This window comes from Hesperophylax consimilis, chromosome 7, assembly GCF_061612785.1.
Source record: "Hesperophylax consimilis isolate HC1 chromosome 7, BYU_Hcon_1.0, whole genome shotgun sequence".
Taxonomy (NCBI): Eukaryota; Metazoa; Arthropoda; class Insecta; order Trichoptera; family Limnephilidae; genus Hesperophylax; species Hesperophylax consimilis.
In genome coordinates this window covers 1,430,452-1,454,688 of record NC_142842.1, presented here as the reverse complement: position 1 = coordinate 1,454,688, position 24,237 = coordinate 1,430,452, and the positions used below count along the sequence as shown (strand labels likewise).

Genomic DNA, 24,237 nt, shown 5'->3' with positions numbered 1-24,237 from the left:
TCTTGTCTCATTCACATTCATACATACTCTTCTATTATTCTGACTCTTGACATGGCCCGACTCGAGTATCTGATTCACTTGATCGTGCCATGTCTTCCTCGGGCGTCCTCGACTTCGGCTCCCATTCGCATTTCTTCGCTCATTCGCTCTACCTGCCCAAACCATCTTAGCGTCTCTTTCTTAATCTGACTCATTACGCGTACATCAGACTTGCACTCTTTGCGGATCTCCACATTTCTCACACGATCATACATGGTTTTACCACACATACGCCTCAGGCATCTCACTTCAACAGCATTCAGTCTACTTTCATACTTTCTCTGCCAGTTACATGCCTCACTTCCATACATCAGGGTACGTATAAGCACTCCATTGTGGACTGCTGCTAACTTCGCTTCTTTGTACAATTTTTTTTAGCGCCTACTGCGTTCAGTCCTCCATTAATGGAGTTACCTGCATTTACCCTTCTTTCAATATCTCTGTCAGCCTTCCCATCAAACATAATTCATAAATACACAAACTCATCCACCTGCTCCAAGTATTCCCCATTCACAACTATATTTCACACTGTTTTCGTACTCTCTATTTCAAAGAGGCGGCTGCCAGTTCCCCAACGCCACGCTATTCACTACTCAAATAAGAAGCGACAAACTTATTTTATCGCTAAACTTAACAGTCTATTATTGTTAAAGTTTCAGTTCTCTATAGCGCGCGGTGAGACCGTGAAAACTTTCATCAGTGTGTGGTTATTACATACGTTGCCGATCAGGCGTGACGTCGGCATGGCACGGGCCGGTCTGCGACATCTATTCCTGTACTTACGCAAATGTCACCAGACGAGTACTACTCTACTAAGACTATAATAGTAGAGTAGACTGAGAGATAATAATAACACAGGATTAGCACGCACTCTGCCATCTCAGTCTGTAGGTGTAAATATATGGGCGTAGTTTGCAGTGTACCTATTTGTACGAAGGGCACAGGGGAAGAATGGAGAGTTCAAATGTTAAGAAGAACATACAATAACAAAAAATAGTCACCTCTGTTCTAGATTGCCCTAAATTACTTGAAAGAATTCAATTAAGAGTGCCTATCAGATAAAACCACACATTCAAAAACCCTCAATGCAATACTGACTCAAAACCGAACATATTCATTCACCGCGCTTAACGCATTTTTAACATTTCGTACTGTGAATTCGACTTATTTAATTCGGCACCTCACATTCATTCACCGCGCTTCATACATTTTTAACATTTCGTACTGTGAATTCGACTTATTCAATTCAGCACCTCACATATTCATTCACCGCACTTCATGCATTTTTAACATTTCGTACTGTGAATTCGACTTATTTAATTCGGCACCTCACATACTCATTCACCGCGCTTCATGCATTTTTAACATTTCCTATTGTGAATTCGACTTATTACAAACCTAAAATCAATAAATAACATTCACACAATACATTACTCTACGAAGACTAGATCCATCCCATTATTATTGTAACTCTTTTTATATTCACTATTAATTGAGAAACATTATTGAAAACCTATTATTAGTTCAATTATTATACATATTTCACTATAAATTATTATAACTGTCGGTTTCTTAAATAAAATAAAATAAATTTTAAATTTATAAACTGTATTAAGTGATTAAGTAACAAATGTGCCTTTTTTTATCAACCATGTGAAGATATTGTCCCATAAATTGACAAAATTAAATAATGTTAGTTTTTTTGGCATTTAGGTTTTTACTCATTAAACGTAGCATCATAAATATAATAGACTCATTATCAAAGGGATTTCTTAATATTTATATTTCTTTATTATTAATATGGAGAATATTAATTCCTGACCTTTTAAAACTATGTTTTTGGCACTCAAAACACATTATCATTAAGACACCTTCGATTTTCTCTGAATCTAATGTCGAAATTACGAATTTTTGGTGTGTACAATGAGAAACAGTAATTTTAACTCAGTATTATATTAAATATTGGAGTGAGTCAATTTATGGTATTTATTATAAAATATTATTAAATACTAACCATCTTACTAAGATTTTTACACGCCCGTTCAAAGTAAGTGTGGTAAAGCCGGCCTTGAGCCTGGTTTAAGATCGCTTTAACCAAACGAACCCCACAGTAATAAGTTGAGTTTTTCACTTTTCTAACCTTACGCGCCGCGTAATATTTACACAACGTTTTTTAGTAAGGCTGTATAATATGTATTATTAATAAATATTGTCCTCTTCCCCTGTACCATTCCAATGTCTTACAGCTGCAATCATGTAGACGTAGACCGTTGCCTAACAGTCTGCTCCGCGCCAGAGATCGGTGCCAGTGGAAAAGTGCGAGTAATTCAACGAAACCATTTTATAGGAATAACCACGAAACTGGTGTGAACCAATTTTCTTGGAGATTTTACAGGTTTTAAGTATGAATGAATGGAATTATGATTTTACTACTCGCAGTATATATGAATCTACTACTACAAATATATTTATGAATCTACTGATAGACGTATTTAATATGAACCTTAACCTACTTCGGTTTCTCAGATGATCTGAGATAGATTTGGTGATAAACTGACAATAATTCTATCATTTGCAGATTTTTACTTCACCATCATTATTACCATTTAATTGTTTCCCTTTACTACATACCTACTATTAGTAATCTCTAGGTATTACTTGTCTGTATTTTATGAACTTTTTCTCTAAACCGTATTAGTTAAATTTTTAAACTGAACTTTGAATTAGTTAGAGGCGTTAGCTGTGAATTGAATTCCATACTTGCTAATCACCCGGCGTTGACCAGGATTTATTCTGCTTTAGGACGTAGGTAGAGGGGATAAGGGACTTGTAGAGAGTGTGACCTTCCTATTGTTTTGAAAATCAAGCCATTGCAAGAATATAATAATAAATTATTTCGCTTTCTAAGTTTTATAATGGGTGTTCCAGTAATTTTGTTGAATTACGACACTCTTTTAAATGATCTGAATCTGCTTAATTTGTCGGATAGAAGGATCTTCAGTAATTTCACTGACTTGATATTTCTATATAAAATTCTAAATTATGCATTTGATAGTTCAGAATCGCTTGCATTGTTACACTTTTGGATTCCACCACCTAATACTAAAAGTCGGGATTAATTTCATTGCAAAAATTCTGGGACTAACTACCATACGGTTCTATGCTAACTCAACACAGTGACCATTCAACACACTTTTAAAAAGTGATATAAAGTCATTAAGAACGATGAAATTTTTTTTTACCTAACCTAACCTACTTAACACAGTTGATAAAGTTTTTGCTTCATCACTTTCCATGACTTTATATAACTTTTTTAAGATGTGATGAATTATCATTTTGATAATTTATCCGGTCACCCTACCATACGTACGTACGTACTAGTCATTGCCCAGAATACGAATGGAAGGAAATAATTATATCAAATCAGTGGACATTTTCAAGTTATCACTAAAAGAATACAAAATATTGTTACTGGGTTAATTCAGATATACCTATCAATAAAAAGAAAGAAAAAAAACTGTACGTATATTTTTTGCCCCTAAAACGGGCGTCAATAATTAAATAAAATAATGTGTGCAAAATTTCACCAATCTCGGTATAACACTGGGTCGAACTAACAAGTTCTGTAAATTATATAATAAAATCCCCCCAGATTTAAATATAAAAAAATGCAAAATGTCCTACATCGGTTCAATAATAACCAAATGGTTGATTGGCTTAGGTAGGGAGGAGTTTGAAAAACTATTATATAATGTCACTTAAAACTATACATGTTTACCTATGTCATATTTAGTAAAAACTTAATATAAGACTGAAAAACTATTATATAATGTCACTTAAACTATACATGTTTACCTATTAATGTCACATTTAGTAAAAACTTAATATAAGTATACTTAATTTAAAAAAAAAGAGTAAAAATAAATTACATCTGGCATTTCACAAACATTTGGTTCCTTAGAACAGGCAATCTGCCTAGCTAGGAACTAAATTCGACCTAATAAAACGTAATAATACTTGTACCTACTCATTTTAAATATATGCTCTCATTATGCTATATTATTACTGTAATGTCTGCTTTAAATGTATCTAATGTAAAAAATGTAAAAAAATAATATTTGCTGTAGGTACTCGTATGTTATCATAAAGTCGTGTATTATTAATTACATTGTAGTAACTGCGTGAACATAAATGTCATACAAATTAACATTTAAAAGGCCGCTTGTAAAACTCTACACGATACTTACAACGAAAATATAGAATTAAGTGAGAAACAGCATAATTTATCCGGAAATCCACACTTGACCCACTTATGGACAGTGGGTAAACGAGATTATAACATTATTTAATCTCGTTTACGCACTGTCCATAAGTGATTCAAATCCACACTTGACTCACTTATGGACAGTGCGTAAACGAGATTATAACATTATATATATAAATATAATATTTCCAATAAACGATGTCATGAAAAAAAAAAACAAATAAAATAGTATGTTTATTAGATCGAATATACTTAAAGCTTCTTCTTATAAATACATTTACAAGATAATTAATGTTGCTCTTTGGAATATAAAATACGTCCCGAGATCGAGTAACTCTAAATGTAAATTAGGTACGGGCTATCATTTAGATCACAGGCTCTCAAACTTATTTCGACCACCGCCCACTTTGAGATTTAAAAAAAATTTAGTGCCCCCCTATTTTTTACATTACCGTCTGTTGCGTATCTTAAAAACAGTTTAATTTTAAATATTTTTTTAAATGTATAGGATAGATAGGGTGTGTGACCCATAATCTATTTCTCAGATCAAAGAATGTTTCAATGAGAGGAAATAAAACTCATTCAAAGTATTATTTGTATTAACATTAAAAGAAGACTTTGAATTTAAAACTTATCTAATGTGAAGGATGAATCTGATGCATTTCGATGAGTTTGTTAATATCAGGATCGAATTTACTTAAAAACAGCCGTAAGTCTCCGCGTTTTGTAACTTACAGCCGATTTTTCTTTTTAGTTAGCAACGTTGCTACAGCACTAAATCCACGTTCACACAAATACTACAATGGGAATCATAACACAACTGACTGTAACTCAGGGTACAGTTGGGGTTTGCTTCTGCCGTCATTAAGATAAAAGTCCGATACAGTTTTCAATATAAACTTTGAGGAACCAATGATGGTGATAGAAAATATATAATTCCAGTCAAATTGTTTTACCTACGGCGAATACCCAGTATTATTATAAGGAAGTAAAACAAACTATTATTATTTAATTCAGCTAGATTCCGTCAGATTTTAAGAAATAAAATTTGTCTACCGTCGCCCCTCTAAATTTCCTTAACGCCCCCTAATTTTCTTTGAGCCTTCTACTTCTCCCTTGAAAGCCTCCAGCGCCAACAAGAGGGCGTTATTGCCCACTTTGAGAAATACTGATTTAGATTGTCATTTCTGTCATATTAAATATAAAGAGTGTACTTTTTGGAATGGGAAAACTTAAGTCATATGGCATCAAAATTTAAAAAATCTCAAATATATTTCAATTGAAAATAGGCATTTGTTACTTAATCACCCAATATTATTATTATAATAACAGTTTACAAATTTGAAACCGCTCATCCGAAAAGGTGCTCGTTTTGATGTGTACCCTTTATGCTTAGCATGATATTATCTTGTAAAGCATTACTAGGTTTTCACCATTACGCATGCCATAAGAAAAATATTTCAAAAACAAAAATTTTGTTGTGTAAAGAATCTTAAATGCTTGTGGAATTTTCAAAACTGAACTTACTGTAAGTATAAATTCTAGCATCTTCAAAGCCTTATGTATATTGATCATCAACCTGATATTGTTTGGGGAGCACGGTGCCCCAAGAACATGATGGATGTGTACCAACCTGACACTGTCGGGGCTGATTTGCGCCACGGTCCTTGACAACTGCGTGCTACCCGTGGGGCGCGGCCACAGCGGCCCGTAGCGCGCGCACGTCAGCCGGCACGTGGAGGGGTTCTGCTCCTCGGAGGCGCGGGGTGCGCCAGGCCCCCGCGTGCAGCGCCCGCCCAGACAGCTCCAGCGCCATTGTTGCCTGCAACGCACAACATACAACCATCCGCAAGAACATGATGGATGTGTACCAACCTGACACTGTCGGGGCTGATTTGCGCCACGGTCCTTGACAACTGCGTGCTACCCGTGGGGCGCGGCCACAGCGGCCCGTAGCGCGCGCACGTCAGCCGGCACGTGGAGGGGTTCTGCTCCTCGGAGGCGCGGGGTGCGCCAGGCCCCCGCGTGCAGCGCCCGCCCAGACAGCTCCAGCGCCATTGTTGCCTGCAACGCACAACATACAACCATCCGCAAGAACATGATGGATGTGTACCAACCTGACACTGTCGGGGCTGATTTGCGCCACGGTCCTTGACAACTGCGTGCTACCCGTGGGGCGCGGCCACAGCGGCCCGTAGCGCGCGCACGTCAGCCGGCACGTGGAGGGGTTCTGCTCCTCGGAGGCGCGGGGTGCGCCAGGCCCCCGCGTGCAGCGCCCGCCCAGACAGCTCCAGCGCCATTGTTGCCTGCAACGCACAACATACAACCATCCGCAAGAACATGATGGATGTGTACCAACCTGACACTGTCGGGGCTGATTTGCGCCACGGTCCTTGACAACTGCGTGCTACCCGTGGGGCGCGGCCACAGCGGCCCGTAGCGCGCGCACGTCAGCCGGCACGTGGAGGGGTTCTGCTCCTCGGAGGCGCGGGGTGCGCCAGGCCCCCGCGTGCAGCGCCCGCCCAGACAGCTCCAGCGCCATTGTTGCCTGCAACGCACAACATACAACCATCCGCAAGAACATGATGGATGTGTACCAACCTGACACTGTCGGGGCTGATTTGCGCCACGGTCCTTGACAACTGCGTGCTACCCGTGGGGCGCGGCCACAGCGGCCCGTAGCGCGCGCACGTCAGCCGGCACGTGGAGGGGTTCTGCTCCTCGGAGGCGCGGGGTGCGCCAGGCCCCCGCGTGCAGCGCCCGCCCAGACAGCTCCAGCGCCATTGTTGCCTGCAACGCACAACATACAACCATCCGCAAGAACATGATGGATGTGTACCAACCTGACACTGTCGGGGCTGATTTGCGCCACGGTCCTTGACAACTGCGTGCTACCCGTGGGGCGCGGCCACAGCGGCCCGTAGCGCGCGCACGTCAGCCGGCACGTGGAGGGGTTCTGCTCCTCGGAGGCGCGGGGTGCGCCAGGCCCCCGCGTGCAGCGCCCGCCCAGACAGCTCCAGCGCCATTGTTGCCTGCAACGCACAACATACAACCATCCGCAAGAACATGATGGATGTGTACCAACCTGACACTGTCGGGGCTGATTTGCGCCACGGTCCTTGACAACTGCGTGCTACCCGTGGGGCGCGGCCACAGCGGCCCGTAGCGCGCGCACGTCAGCCGGCACGTGGAGGGGTTCTGCTCCTCGGAGGCGCGGGGTGCGCCAGGCCCCCGCGTGCAGCGCCCGCCCAGACAGCTCCAGCGCCATTGTTGCCTGCAACGCACAACATACAACCATCCGCAAGAACATGATGGATGTGTACCAACCTGACACTGTCGGGGCTGATTTGCGCCACGGTCCTTGACAACTGCGTGCTACCCGTGGGGCGCGGCCACAGCGGCCCGTAGCGCGCGCACGTCAGCCGGCACGTGGAGGGGTTCTGCTCCTCGGAGGCGCGGGGTGCGCCAGGCCCCCGCGTGCAGCGCCCGCCCAGACAGCTCCAGCGCCATTGTTGCCTGCAACGCACAACATACAACCATCCGCAAGAACATGATGGATGTGTACCAACCTGACACTGTCGGGGCTGATTTGCGCCACGGTCCTTGACAACTGCGTGCTACCCGTGGGGCGCGGCCACAGCGGCCCGTAGCGCGCGCACGTCAGCCGGCACGTGGAGGGGTTCTGCTCCTCGGAGGCGCGGGGTGCGCCAGGCCCCCGCGTGCAGCGCCCGCCCAGACAGCTCCAGCGCCATTGTTGCCTGCAACGCACAACATACAACCATCCGCAAGAACATGATGGATGTGTACCAACCTGACACTGTCGGGGCTGATTTGCGCCACGGTCCTTGACAACTGCGTGCTACCCGTGGGGCGCGGCCACAGCGGCCCGTAGCGCGCGCACGTCAGCCGGCACGTGGAGGGGTTCTGCTCCTCGGAGGCGCGGGGTGCGCCAGGCCCCCGCGTGCAGCGCCCGCCCAGACAGCTCCAGCGCCATTGTTGCCTGCAACGCACAACATACAACCATCCGCAAGAACATGATGGATGTGTACCAACCTGACACTGTCGGGGCTGATTTGCGCCACGGTCCTTGACAACTGCGTGCTACCCGTGGGGCGCGGCCACAGCGGCCCGTAGCGCGCGCACGTCAGCCGGCACGTGGAGGGGTTCTGCTCCTCGGAGGCGCGGGGTGCGCCAGGCCCCCGCGTGCAGCGCCCGCCCAGACAGCTCCAGCGCCATTGTTGCCTGCAACGCACAACATACAACCATCCGCAAGAACATGATGGATGTGTACCAACCTGACACTGTCGGGGCTGATTTGCGCCACGGTCCTTGACAACTGCGTGCTACCCGTGGGGCGCGGCCACAGCGGCCCGTAGCGCGCGCACGTCAGCCGGCACGTGGAGGGGTTCTGCTCCTCGGAGGCGCGGGGTGCGCCAGGCCCCCGCGTGCAGCGCCCGCCCAGACAGCTCCAGCGCCATTGTTGCCTGCAACGCACAACATACAACCATCCGCAAGAACATGATGGATGTGTACCAACCTGACACTGTCGGGGCTGATTTGCGCCACGGTCCTTGACAACTGCGTGCTACCCGTGGGGCGCGGCCACAGCGGCCCGTAGCGCGCGCACGTCAGCCGGCACGTGGAGGGGTTCTGCTCCTCGGAGGCGCGGGGTGCGCCAGGCCCCCGCGTGCAGCGCCCGCCCAGACAGCTCCAGCGCCATTGTTGCCTGCAACGCACAACATACAACCATCCGTGTTGACGCGTGCATGTAATACATGTAACATAAGAAATCCAGAACTATACAACTGGCACCAGAAAACCTCAGTTGGCTATAATCTGCAATATATTCCTGAAATATTCAGCGCAGTTACGAGAAATTGAGACGACTGATTCCTGAAACATTCAGAACAGTAATTACCGATTTCTGTGGCATTTATTAGAGTTACCACTGATTCTTGGAATATTCATTCGATTCCTGAAAAAATCTAAGATTCAAAGAGTAACATTTAGAAGAGTTAGGTACTAGCTTGGCGATAAAAGATTTCTGAATATTCTGCTTAGCTACAAGAAATTACTACGACCGAATCCTGAAATATTGAAAAAACTTTACTACTGATTCCTGGAACATCTTGAAGAGTCACTACTGATTCCCGAAATATTCATTCAAAAGTTATCACTGATTCCTGAAACATTCAAAAGGGTTACAAATGATTCCAGAAAAAGTCAAAAAGTCACTACTGATTCTTGAAATATTTAATTCAGGTACTTGGCTATAATAGATTCATGAAATATTACCACAAGAAATTGCTACGACCGATTCCCGAAAGAGTTAAAATAATTACTACTGATTATAGTAACATCCAGAAGAGCTACTACTGATTCCGGAACATTCAAAAGAGTTGCTACTGACCACTGAAAAAAAAGTTACTACGGATTCTTTCTTACAAAAGTCGAAAATTTACTAGTGATTCCTGAAAAATTCAGAGTTAGGTACTAGCTATGCTATATTATATTCCTGAATTATTTAGTGTAGCTAAAAGAAATTGATACGACTGATTCCTGAAACATCCAGAAGAGTTACTACTGATTCCTGAAAAAGTCGGAAAATTTATTACTGATTTTCGAAACATTCAAAAGAGTTGCTACTGACCACTGAAAAGTCAAAAAAGTTACTACTAATTCCTAAAGATATCGGGAAAGTAGCTACTACTGATTCCTGAAATATTCAGTAAAGTTACTGTTGAATCTTGAAATTAATCAATTACTGAAATATTCGGCATTGTCACATCCGATTCCTGAAATATTCAGCATAGCAAGTACAGATTCCCGAACCATTGAGATGAGTTACTATTAGTTCCTGAAATATTCGGCTTAGCAAGTACAGATTCCCGAAAAATTGAAATGAATTACTATTGATTCCTGAAATATTCAGCATAGCAAGTACAGATTCCCGAACCATTGAGATGAGTTACTATTAGTTCCTGAAATATTCGGCTTAGCAAGTACAGATTCCCGAAAAATTGAAATGAATTACTATTGATTCCTGAAATATTCAGCATAGCAAGTACAGATTCCCGAACCATTGAGATGAGTTACTATTAGTTCCTGAAATATTCGGCTTAGCAAGTACAGATTCCCGAAAAATTGAAATGAATTACTATTGATTCCTGAAATATTCAGCATAGCAAGTACAGATTCCCGAACCATTGAGATGAGTTACTATTAGTTCTTGAAATATTCGGCTTAGCAAGTACAGATTCCCGAAAAATTGAAATGAATTACTAGTGATTCCTGAAATATTTAGCATAGCAAGTACAGATTCCCGAAAAATTGGAATGAGTTACTATTGATTTCTGAAATATTCAGCTTAGCTAGTACTGATTCCTGAAAAATTGGATTGAGTTATTGTTGATTCCTGAAATATTCAGCACCATCAAAACTATAGTTATTATAGCGGACATTCAAAATATTACCATTCGGAATTGGTGTTATCTGGCTCGAGGCTCCTTCCATGGCTGAAGATGCAGCAGACGACCAGCAGAATGAGACAAAGCCGCTGGAGGGGTTCCATGTTGAGGACGGCTCTGAAACAACTACACGCACATTGATTTTAGTCGTTAGTTCTGAATTTTTTTCTTGTGTTTTTATTACATCTAATGTATTCTATTACGGTCAAACCTTTATTCTTTCATTACATCTTAAATATAAAGTAGTACATAAGTCAGACAGAGAAGGTTGGGCTAATTGTAACATATATCTCATGTGTTATTTATTATTATCTCACACACTACACCCCTGGCAGCAATTAATTGAATCATGGTCATTTAAAAGAGAAATAAAGGTCAATTGGTCATTTTCATGGGTCAACCACTAACAGAAGTGTCCGCTCTAAAAGAAGTGAAGCTAAAATAATATTGACTTCAATAATTAAATATTGCAATTTAAGGTTTTACTCACTACGTTATTCCAAAAAATAAATAATATTTTTATTTTTGAATAACTGGAAATTAAAGTAAAGTTTTAGAGTATCTGGAAAGTAAAGCAAATTTATAGAGTTTCTGGAAAGTGAAGTAAAGTTTTAGAGTATTGGACACATTTGACGGCCGGCATAGTCCAGTGGTAACGCATTGGATTGCCATTCCGAAGGTCGCGGGTTCGAACCCGGCGTGCGCAAATAAATTTTATTTGATTGATTTGTGTTATTTCACAATTAATTAATTAAAATAATATATAGTATATTTGCGGCACGTTCCAGAGTGGAAGATACTACCAGTATCGCCCTGGTGTAAGACCACCATTCAGAATTGAAACGTTGCTCCAAATGGCTTTAGCCGTGTTTAGTGACTAGATCTGAATAGCCAGGTACTTCCCCACCTTCCTCTTTCCCTTCCCCACTTACCTTCAGCCTCACAACATCCCCCAATTAGGGATGCCATAGTCTCACTGGCTCCAGACGGGAGCAGTTGGGACTCTTGTGAGGTATTCACTATAAAAAAAAAAAAAAAAACACGCTTAAAACGAATATTTTTTTGAAAGAACAACCTACATATTATGTATATTTTTTATAAAAAGACAAACATTCCCAGATTGCTAGTAACCTGACAATATTTGATAATCTCCTACTACCACCACCACAGTAAGCGGAAAATTTTGATTGTATTGTGATGGAAGCCAGCATAGGAATTGAACACACGACGCTTGAGTGGTACCCAAACGCGATGCCAACTCAGCCACTAAGATATAGATTATTCTAATCTCTACAAATAGAATGGTGCGCACGGAAGCGAAAGATGTACAGGTAACCGTTTCACTTCCTGGTAAAAAAACGCATTGCATCTCATGTTACAACACAATTACACACAAATGTCAACTGTGATCCATACAACAAGGTTTTTCTGAATACTATTGTTATTTTTTGATGTTGTTTTATATAATTCTAAATTGATCTTTTAATCCTTCCAGCGTTTTAGGGCCATATATGACCGGGGTCCATATTTTATAAAAGCAATTTTTATATATATTTTTTTATCATGTGGAAATACGTACCGCTTTTGACGTTAAAAAGAGAAATAATGGTTTTTTCCAGTTTGCCTCTAATATTTATACTGGAATCCATTAGCAGAATCCTAAAAATAGCCAAAATGAATTATTCATATTACGAACCGCTATCGTAAGAATCGGTTTAATTTAAAACAAATATTAGTTATTTTTTTATTATATGAACGAGATTAAAGTGAAAGTACAGTTCTCATAAAAAATTTTCAAACAAATCGAATGTGTTTTAGAAATATCAAGTTCTCTCCATTTTTCTATGGTTGGAGTAAAAAATTAAGTGAAAAACTGATTAGCTTTTTTCACATTTGATATTAAAATTGTATTATTTAGAAATAGTAATTAATGTTGATTTTAAATGGATACACTGGAAAGACAATTTTATCTAGTTTTTAAAACAACAAAAAAAAGATGTTTTTACCGAAAATAAAAAAAATAACATGTATAATATGCATTTAAAATACACAGAAAACATTGCAAACTGACCAAAAGTATCGAAAGTAATGAAGGGTTAATGTTATATGCTATCTTGTATTAATAATTTGATATCTTGCCTTAATTTGACATCATCTTCAATTATCTCCATAAATAAAGGTTTTTCTTATTTGTCATGAGCGAGTTTCGTTTAAATTAATTTTCTTATAAATTTGTTTTTATTTTTTATTTTTCGTGTGTTGTCTTATTAGATGTAAAGTCACAATTATAATTTCATAGTCATAATTTGTTTTATTTTTGCTATATACTCATAGAGCTACAACTAGAGACGAAACTTGTCAAACTATTAGAAAGCGATAAACGGTGCGCGTAGACCGGATTCGGTAGTTTTTGTTATAGCTTGAGGTAAAAAAGTGGAACCTATTTTTTCGCTTCATGTCTCATCTAAATATAATACATCAATGTATAGACTCAACATCTACAAATTGATAAAATGTTACATGACAAGAACAAAATACGCCAAATTATTTATATTTTTAACGAAATAGCTGTTAAAATGCAGTATTTTCCATATTCACGTACGTAAATAGTTGTCTTTTATAGTAAGCAAGTTGAATCAAAGTGTTTTTGCAAACAAATATTCGTATTAAGAGGAAGCTACAAGCCAATAATGTGTATATTCTTGGTATACCTTGTATCGTGGTAATAGGCATTAAAATCGCTTGACAAACGGCGCACTATGGTTTTACCAGTATGGGAGCATTGGAAACAATTCAAAATTTCAAATTACAGGGACCACTAAATTTTGTTGCTATATCTTGACGACACATCCTAGCGCATCTTTCCTCCCACCACCGAACTCGGCAAAATGTTTCGTCGCTGCGTACCACGTCACTCACGTCAGTAAAGATCGGCTTTCCGAGCAGGCAAGACGTTTGTGTGAAAGTGCAACATTTATAATACAATATATAGGGAGTGATAACTTTGTATAACGCTTGCTGGCATATTTTTTTCAACATGGATCCAATACCTTCAGGTATGTACTAAATACGGAATGTTTTTTTTTTTCATTTTCTAATGTGACAAATTTGCGATATATTTTTTAAAAATATCTGGTGAAATTTGAAAAAAAATACGATAAATTCTTAAACAGTTAAGGTTATAGTTACATATTTCCTAGAATTTCGTAAAAGTGCTCATACACTTTTGTAGCTAAACTATTTTAAAATCATATTAAGAAAAAAAATCTTGCTACTTTTATGCCCCTTTTCGGTCCAGTAATTTTTCCATAATTTACTTACTATTAAATTTTTGTGCTTCATAAATATTATTTTTGTCACAGGTTCGGTTTCAAGGGATTTGTTCCTGAGACAAAGGGAGTTATTTGACATACTGATGAATTCAAAGTGCCAACAGATGGACAGACGATATTTATATTTGAAAAAAAACTTATAAACCTCACCAATTGCCCTAAAGAAGGGTTGGATAAACTCGGTAAAAAGATCGCGGGCTTCAAATTTCGCTTTAAAACAAGATGGATAATTGCTCGTCGAATTAAGGCTAAATTTGTGATGCAAAATAAAAAATGGCTTGAGACGCCTATCAGTTTTACATTATATGGGAAACAACATAGAAGCGGTCGCCCGGAAATACAATTTAAACAGAGTTCTGACCGATCCAAACGCTTAAAAACTAAAGATCTTCGGAAAAATTCACCTCTTTCTCATTTGGCGTTTGCAACAAAAATGAATTTGAGAGCTTCTGGACAACCGGTTGCATCAAAATTATTAGAAGACATCATTCGTTCACCTAGGCGTGCATCTAAGTACAGACAAGCGTACGAGGTATTCGAAGATACTCACTCTAGACGGATGTCTGGGGAGGAAGCCCTCTCAACCATGGTGGAAGCCAAGTTTACAAAGCACCAGTACAGTGTCATAAGATCCAAAGATCCTGAAAGGTTTCCACCATACAATATAGTACTTGAAGCAAAAAAAGCGTGCTATCCAAAAAAAGAAGACATAACAATCACTGCTACATCTGCAGAAGTAACTGTTCAAGCTCTTTTGAATCACACTTCTGAACGTGTGATCAATGTGCAAAAAGAAATCATTTGTGGTTTAAAAAGTAAACAATCAAACAATTTGCGGTTGATTTCAAAGTCGGGCTTTGATGGCAGTTCAGGGCATAGTTCTTACAAACAGATGTTCATTGGGACGCAAGCGGATGCGGATGATTCAAGCGTTTTTATATCTTCAATCGTACCCATACGTTTAGTATGCGGAAACTCTGACAATACAAACGTTGTGTGGCAGAATCCTCGCCCATCGTCTACCAGATATTGCCGCCCAATCAAGATAAACTTTGCCAAAGAGTCGACACAACTTGCGATTGCTGAAAAGAACAGAATAAGTGCGCAAATAAAAAATCTTACGAGTTCACCCGTGGCACTTGATGGAAAAATTATAATGGTGTCGCATGAACTCATCTTAACAATGGTTGATGGGAAAATTTGTAACGCCTTGACAGATACAGCTTCTACACAACGTTGCTACATTTGTGGTGCCAGTTCTAAAGAGTTTAATTATATAGATAAAATGTTAACAAGACCACATAAACCTTCAACCTTAGAGTTTGGTTTGTCAGTGTTACACTGTTGGATTAGACTGTTCGAATGTCTTTTGCATGTGGGTTATAAACTTCCAATAAAAAAATGGCAAGCCCGAAATCAAGACAAGGAAATTGTGGCGAAACATAAAGCTAATATACAAAAGGAATTCAAAAATCGAATGGGGTTAATAGTCGATCAGCCTAAGCCTGGTTTTGGAAATTCCAATGACGGCAATACAGCCAGGCGATTTTTTCGCAACGCAGATTTGGCATCAGAGATCACAGGCGTAGATAAAAAAAATTATAGAAAGAATGCATGTCATTTTAGTAACAATATCAAGTGGTTACCATATGAATATTGACAATTTAAGGAAGTTTTCTCTTGATACTGCTAAGTATTTGGTTAAATTGTATCCGTGGTATTATATGCCCCCTACTGTGCATAAGTTATTAATCCACGGGCCAGACGTAATATCGAATGCATTGCTGCCGATTGGCCAATTATCAGAAGAGGCTCAGGAAGCTCGGAACAAAGATTTTAAAAAATATAGCGAAAACTATTCTCGAAAATGTTCTCGAGAGAAATGTAATGAGGATATTTTTAATTTAATGTTAGTAACATCTGACCCTGTCATAACTAGTTACGACTTAATAATTCCTCCGAATATTCATTCTTCAAGTATTTTTAACACCGATGATGATGATGATGATTGTTCATCGTCTGCATCAGAATGTTAAAAAAGAAAAATTAAACATTACTCGGCCTGTATTTTCCAAAGATGTGGACTTTTATATTTTTAATTTAATTTTATCATTTTAAATTTTATATTTTTGTTAATAAAATGCAGAAATCACAGTAAAACTTACTAAAACCGAATATTTTTATTTTTTTACCCATACCAAAAAATAATATCACCTTTTATTTCCTGTAAATCCGTCTTGTGAATTGTTTCCAAGTTTTGGGGTATTTGGAACCACTGTGCGGCGTCTAGAAACGTTCGATTTCAAGCATAAAACTTGTTTTTATTTATTTTGTAAATAATTTTACAAGAAAGCAAAAAAGTTAATCTAGTGAAACTGTCACAATTAATCTTAGCTATAATACTGTATTTTTTAAAAGTTGTTTCATTTATGCGTTCATACATTTCTATTGAAAAAAATATTTTTTAGTAGTTTGCATTTATATTTTTTTTGAGTAATTTAATTTTGTATTTGTATTCTACTCAAGCAAAGCGATAGGAACATTTTCAATTTATCTAAAGCATATTTTTTGGTACTCATAATGTACACCAATTCGTTATAAAGATTAATCAAAATAGTGATTTGGCATTAAGCTTCGCCTTAAGCGTGTCCAGATTTAACTCTGAATTCTCTAATTTTTTAATTCATCAAAATAATCTACTAGAGTTTCAGCTTTTACAGCAACGGTTATTTTGTGTCCATGTACAAATAGAACTGTTATTATAACGCGTTTTTGATGTTTGCGTGTAAGTACGGCTTATATAATTTGAGATGAATAGGAGAACGTAAGACCATAATCACCGTGGTATATAGTTGGACGCCATGTCAAAACACTTATTTTCGTCTTGTAAAGCAGTTTATTTGTGGGTCGTGGGCGGTTTGTAAATCCCCGTTTTTCATCACGTTTTAATGGCGCGGGATACTGCCAATATATCCTGTCCCCGTAGTACAACTAACTAACTACACATAGCTATTCGTCCGGACTCCGAGTCTTTCTCTATATTTATGTCAGGCATACCACTAATAAACCACTACCTTTTAATCAATTTTCAGTAAAGGTTACGAATTCCGCGTCACGGTAAATATGGAATGTTTACTTTGAATTAATACTTGAATTTAGTTATATTATTACTAAAAGCTACTATAAATGTTGGGGAACCTTTAATAACGCCTGCTCGCGTCCCCTTTAGAGTTATATCCCAGTTTTCAAGTAGTTTGTGGGCTACGCTAGGTTTGTATAGACTGGTTTGTGATTTAATTCTAATACGATATTATGAATATAATCCAACTCTTGACATGAACACAGTCGCCGTCGGCTGCGACTATAACGGCGCCGCATACTAATTGACATATCGCGTAAGTGACTTAATAAACGAAATTAAAATTAAAAGTGCGTATTTTTCCGTCTCCCCCGACATAATAAATCATGTTTTGAATTAATAAAGCTAAATCCATTTATTTGAAAGTGAAATATTGCGTATTAAGAGTGAAGCGGAATAAGAGAAAAATAATCAATTTTCCATCAATGGCAGATTAGGAATATCTCCGGGGCAAAACTAATGAGTGAATTAAGAGTGAAGCGGAATAAGAGAAAAATAATCAATTTTCCATCAATGGCAGATTAGGAATATCTCCGGGGCAAAACTAATGATTATTTTCAATACTTCAATAAAGATTGTCAAAGATGGGAGCGGATAGGAGTGGATAGAGATGGATAGAGTGTTAGAAAAATAACAAATGAGAACTTAGCTATTTTAAATATAGTTCTTTCCAAATTAGATCAGTGCTTATCCACTATTGTTTAAACCAAATAGCTGGCTCTGAACGCAATTATAGAAAATTGATCATATTAGAATATAAATTATGCACGAACAAGATAATTATAAAATTGTGTTGGTCTCAAATTGTCTCGCGTCTGAAGTTGATAGTATGAGGTATGGTTGCAAGTGAGAAGAAAAAATACCTCTATAGATTTTTAGGAATGCATCCATCTATACCACCAGAGAATATTTCATTCATAAAATATTTGCTGATTTACGCTACTAAGAAAATTATGAATGTTTATGAAGAGGAAGTTAAAAGTGTTTTATACTATACCTAATAAATATTTTTTTTTTCTTCATATGAAGCGGTTACTTTGTGATGTGACATTATAATTTAAAATTAAACAGTAACTTTGTAAACATCACTTATGGGTAAATACTTAATGCCGACCGGGTTTCGCTACAACCGTAGCCTCATCAGGGCAGTATTATACTGCCCTGATGAGGCTACGGTTGTAGCGAAACCCGGTCGGCATTAAGTATTTACCCATAAGTGATGTTTACAAAGTTACTGTTTAATTTTAAATAATAAATATTTGTTTATTATAATCACATCGGCCACGAGGTGCTATATCTGTCAACAAATGACACATTTCATTTTCAGGCATAAAATATAAACAGATTTAGATAGAGATGCAACATCTAAATAAGATCAGTGCTATATATGTCACGAAATGACACATTCTCATAAAATTTGTTCTATCTTTAGAAAACTTAACAACTTATTTGATCTCATAGAAAAAGGAGTATCTCACCTACTATCAAAGTGAGAAATACGATCTAAACGCTTTATATTCAAATCTAGAAATTAACTACAGAAGAATTAAAATGTGCACCTTTAAAACTAAAGATTCCGAAATATTTTTTTTACTAATTATTTTTATATGAAACGACAGAAACATGAGGTTACTTTAACGTTTGTAATACATTTATCTTATAAAATGCGTGTGTTTTTTTAATATATTTTAGAGTTTTTAGTTTTCAGATACGTTCAGAAATATTCCATTTAGTTGGATTTTATTGCCTGAGGAGTGCAAATTGTACTGAAATATGTTCGTTCGTAAAATCAAAATTTGAAAGAGTCTTTCATTTGCATTCAAATTTTTATGATTTTGGGAAATTGAATTTCAAGCTGAAATATTTGACAACATGTTATTATTTTGTCTAGACCCGAGGGTTTAAACGAAACATCTCGTTAAAAATTCTAAACACCCCCGTCTGCATCATGTCCCAGCAATACTGTTGTAAGAACTAGAATGATAGCGTAAAAGTAGTTAGGACGCGTCGCAGTGACGCGACGCCCGCTGCGAAGACGTCACGCGACACCGACGCTGTGATGAACATCCGACGTCGGGTCACGGGACGTACTCTACTTATTACCTATACACTGTACACTATACTCTGTACATTACACATACACTACACTATAGACCGTACCGCTTGATGGGAGCTTTGATCTCAGGGGCGCCAATTGACACAGCGCGCTAGTCACACGTTACAACACTAACTCTCGCGGGATCTTTTAATTTTATAAGCGGCTTTATGTCACAGCGACGAGTGAATACACCAAGCTTTCTGGAGTTTAATTCTACGCTAGCTGATGTGTGACCGGCGATGCTTGGAGGCATTTATGGTTCGGAGTAAAGTTTTGACCAAACATAAGTATTTTACCGCACAGAAGTATTTGTTTCACTTTATCGTGCCGTGGCTTCCTCGGGCGTCACCGACTTTAAATAATTTCTTGGTCAGGTTAATGAAAATAATTTAAATAAAATAAAATAAATCATTGAAGTAGAAGATAATACTAATAAATCTAAATTAAACATGAAACAGAACAAGGCACAGATAAATTAAAAGATAACGGTATCAAGTGGGAATCTAACCCAGGATCTCCTATTACCGGGAGAACGCCTCTAACTACTCGGCCATTGGGACCTAATTATTTTATATCAATTTTGTCGATATCATATTTCAAGTTCAGAATTAACAATATTATTAAGATAGAAAATAAAACATTTTTTAACTTATTTCCACTTGTTTATTTTATTTTCTATTTTAATACCATATAATTCCACCACGTATAACAGTGTAATAAATAAACTACCAATATTATTCTCAACTAATTTTACACGTATTTTTGGCTGCTCTCTTTTTGAAGTTTTAAAGAATTTATTTGAAACCTAGATAGTGTCTCGGATAAACGTATCCGATTTTGATTTATATGAGATACCAATTGACTTGAATGAATTAATATTCAATTTTTCATTGTCCTAAGAAACCACATTGATGTCGATTATTTTGATTAAATAGTTGTGTATATAAGTTAGTTATTTTATTTAAATTTACAATTTTTTTTTAAATTTTATGAATGTATTTCATAATTTTTTTAACCCTTAGAGTTGATTTAATTTGAGCTATGAACATAATATTGAATAGTTTAGCGGAAGAAAAAATAAATTAAATGTGGGGTTCTAACGTGTTACAAATTAGGGCCTGATCTGTGGCATTTAGCGAAGTTTTATTTAGAAAATAGGGCAAAGAGGATATTTTTATATTTTTTCGTTCAGCTTCTGTTTCCTCACTATGAATAAAATGGTGTCAGATACTGTATTTAAATTTATTTGTTTCAAGCCCACAACGCCCGGATTACGTACTCAAACTCGATGTTATACCTACGAAGTAATCGGCCAACAAAATGACTTTTTTTTTCTTTTTTAAAGAAAGACAAATATTCCCGGGTTACGGATAACCTGACAATGTTTGAAAATCACCTACTACCACCACACCAAGCGGTAAATGTTGCTTGTGTTGTGATGGAGGACTTAGCCAGCCGAGGAATTGAACACACTACGTATGGGTGGGACCCAAACGCGATGTCAACTCAGCCACTGACTATAAATCAACTATCTACTGCCACTGACCGGTCAATACTATTAATAAATTAATAGTATTGACATTAATAATAACATTAATTACATTAATAAATTCAAATCGCTAATTAGGCAATTATGATTGTGTATTTGTATAATGTATCTTTGTTATTGGAATTTTTTATTCTGTAAATATGCATTTAAAATATAAATAAATACTAATAAACCAAACTGTCAGATGCTTATAACAAAAAATCTACAGTGGATTACGGTTACTGCGGGAAAAATTGTTGAATAAAAAACATAATGCAGGGGAACAAAGAATGCACGTGCGGTGTATTTGTAGGAATTGAATAAAGTGGCCAAAAGTTCGAGCAAAATCCAAAATCAAAACAAAAAATCTTTTGCCAATCACATATTTCAAAATTTCCAATAGGAACCTGTTAATAAATAACGGTTTTTTTTTCAAAAAAAGACAAAGATATTGATCATCGATAATTTAATAATCTCTAACCATCTCTAAGGATGGATTGTTTCATAGAATTTAAACAATTTATCAAATTTCAACGTTTATTTGCGAGTTCTGTGAATGTCCCGTTTAAGTTCTGTTATTATATCATTAAAGACTAGTTACTTGACAGAACTGAAATAATAACAGTACTTACTAGAAAAGAACTTTCACAGAACTTGAAAATTAACTTTGAAATTTGAAGAATTGTTTAAATTCTCTGAAACAACCCGTCCAGTTCATATTTTTTAAATATAATTATTGAAATATGCAATTCTGACGAAAAAAGGCTCAACTCTACATGTATGACCAAAAATTGCGTAAATAATCACTTAGGACCCAAAATTGCACTAATATACATTTACGACCAAATATGCATTCACGAATAAAAATTGCACGAATATGCACTAACGGTCAAAATGGATAAAATGTGCATTATACGTATAATCCTGGAGATATAATTATAATGATAATATTACTAGCGCCGACCCATGAAAGATCACGGAATAATCTTCTATGGTCTAATCGTCGGGAGTTCTTGACAAATCAGTTCCAATTTTGAAGATCACAAAAATAATTTTCTTTTAAACATATAATATTAGAGTTGAAAGGTACTTTATCGCTTGTCTGGATACTTTACGCAATCAGTTCCAAAATTGAAAATGACACTTACAATCAAAGCAAGCAAGCAGGACGCATAAAGAACCGAAATGACTATTTTAGATTTTATAGCAAAAGTGCCTAGGTACTTGAATAAAGTAATATTCCTACGCATAAGACATAACGTTGCGTGGTTTTGGTTTTGAAAGATTTGGTTTCGGTGGTCTTGCCAGTGTCTGTTGGCATCGATGTTTCTTGCTGGCAACCCCGACTAGCAGACGGACCGCGGCTTCCCGATGTAAACACCGTCCAAATGGGCCACGGTATATATATAAATAAAAAATACGTATTTGGGTTCCGATGCATGTCGCCGGGACGTGTTATTTATCAATTAAGTTATTACGAAAGTCCCGCCAGGCGAAGCGACTTCCCGCCAAAGCGACTCTGGGCGGGAAATCGACGTGGAACTGCGGACGCCATCTTTGTTGCCGACTTCGGGTCACTAAAATCTACGGAAATATAAATTATAATTTTTGGGGTGCGCCTGTTCTCACATTGCCGGAGGATTGGGGGCGGAGCTACGAAGTTTGTCGAGTGAACACGAAGGCTCAAAGCGGCTCGGAACTACGAAGTTTGCCGAGTGTACACGAAGGCTGGCAACAATCAACTTGATTTTGAATAATTTGTTTGAAGTCTTGAAGTTTGACTGTGGTTTGACGTTCGAAAATCTCTCAAGTATGAGGGAGATTTTGAGTTGAAAGAAACGAAACATGGAGGTCGTTATAAACTAATTTGTATTCCATTTTTTTTTAACCTAACCTAACCTAACCTAACCTAACCTAACCTAACCTAACCTAACCTAACCTTCTACTTCCTGGTTACGAAACCATTACTAGGATAGGTTATTGTACTTTTTATTACTAACCTCCAACTTACCTAGCTCTGGTAGTTTGTATTGATATTTGAAGGTTATGTTTGTATTATTTAAGCTTTCTGCCAGAAGCCTGACCTCACAATTGTTATTTAATCTTATATATTCTAGGTTTTCCGAATAAAATCACAAAGTAGAAGAAATTTGTGTTTAATCCGTGACCTATCCTGATATTCCTTTACGATAGGCCTACTTCACTAGTAACTCTTAAGATCATTTAAACTTGAATGCACTACTTGTATTTTTATGACAAAGTGCCTTCTTCGATGTAATTGTTATGCAGTCTTATGGAGAAATAACAACCAACTAAGAAAGCCAAGTTCTCATTGTCACAGGTTTAAATTTGCCGGGCAGATATGAAGTGAAGTTCGGATTTCGTAGCTCCGCCCCCAATCCTCCGGCAATGTGAGAACAGGCGCACCCTAATTTTTGTCGCAAAATTATTTCAGCATAAATATGAAAAATTAATGCTGGCCTCACAGATAACGCAACTAGTTTTTTTTCATTCTTGTTTATTCATCTGCCCTGATGGTGGACAGTGTAAGGCTTTTCGAAGCGGTTCCACGATGAGATTAATAAGAAGGAAATTACACTCGACGGTGAAAAGTGCACGGAGAAAAATGAGTATTGCTAATTAAATAAATCTCTTCAAATAATTGGTAATCCGGTTAGCAAAGGCATTTTAGGCCGTTTAGTAAATTCCTAAAATATCGGAACTCGTGTTCATGCACCTGCATTTACATTGATAATTTATAATTTTCACGACCACGTGTTCCGACATTGTGGTAATACATTCGTATTTTACTAAAAGTTTATTAGGAAACCTATCAATTCATTCGTTAAGGGCCTGCAATCCCGTTTCTAACCGGATTACGAATAATTTTAAGAGATTCTTAATAAATTAGCAATATTAAATATTGATATTTTTTCTCCGTGTGAAAATTTCAAATTTAAAAAAAAAGTAATTTTACTTTTAAAATCTGATCTAATCATGTTTATTTTCATCGAGCGCAATTATATCCCATGTAATATCAACCTTACACCCTTCGAAACGGGAGAGAAAGTGTAACACGGCATAATACCTCTAAAATCAAACAACTTACCTATCTAAAATTTTGAGTGCGTGGTAAATTATAAAAAAAGTTATGAGTGCGGTGTTTGGGAATTTGAAATATATTTTTTTCACAAAATTGCGCTAAAAATTTAATCAAAACAATTAGTAGGTAATAAGTTCCTAAGTCTCCAAGTCTAAGTTTCTAATTCCGAGTGGAATATACTCTCAGTATCGCCCGGGCGTAAGACTACCAATCAGAATTGAAACATTGCCTGAAATGGATTTAGAAGTGTTTAGTAACCAGATCTGA

At 37.8% G+C, this 24,237-nt stretch overlaps 1 protein-coding gene across 1 annotated transcript in view; it reads right to left on the bottom strand.

Moving 5' to 3' along the window:
• The window catches only part of LOC149422115 (uncharacterized), a 62,449-nt gene that overhangs the window by 16,020 nt on the left and 22,192 nt on the right, over positions 1-24,237 (bottom strand). Inside the window, exons 2-14 of the mRNA XM_089633530.1 lie at positions 10,777-10,896; positions 8,699-9,029; positions 8,409-8,545; positions 8,115-8,303; positions 7,873-8,061; positions 7,631-7,819; positions 7,389-7,577; positions 7,147-7,335; positions 6,905-7,093; positions 6,663-6,851; positions 6,417-6,609; positions 6,269-6,367; positions 5,937-6,226 (exon numbers count right to left, since the gene is read on the bottom strand). Coding sequence (XP_089489656.1) covers positions 5,937-6,226; positions 6,269-6,367; positions 6,417-6,609; positions 6,663-6,851; positions 6,905-7,093; positions 7,147-7,335; positions 7,389-7,577; positions 7,631-7,819; positions 7,873-8,061; positions 8,115-8,303; positions 8,409-8,545; positions 8,699-9,029; positions 10,777-10,874 — 2,471 coding nt within the window. The 5' untranslated portion in view covers positions 10,875-10,896. The remainder of the gene's footprint in view (positions 1-5,936; positions 6,227-6,268; positions 6,368-6,416; positions 6,610-6,662; positions 6,852-6,904; positions 7,094-7,146; positions 7,336-7,388; positions 7,578-7,630; positions 7,820-7,872; positions 8,062-8,114; positions 8,304-8,408; positions 8,546-8,698; positions 9,030-10,776; positions 10,897-24,237) is intronic.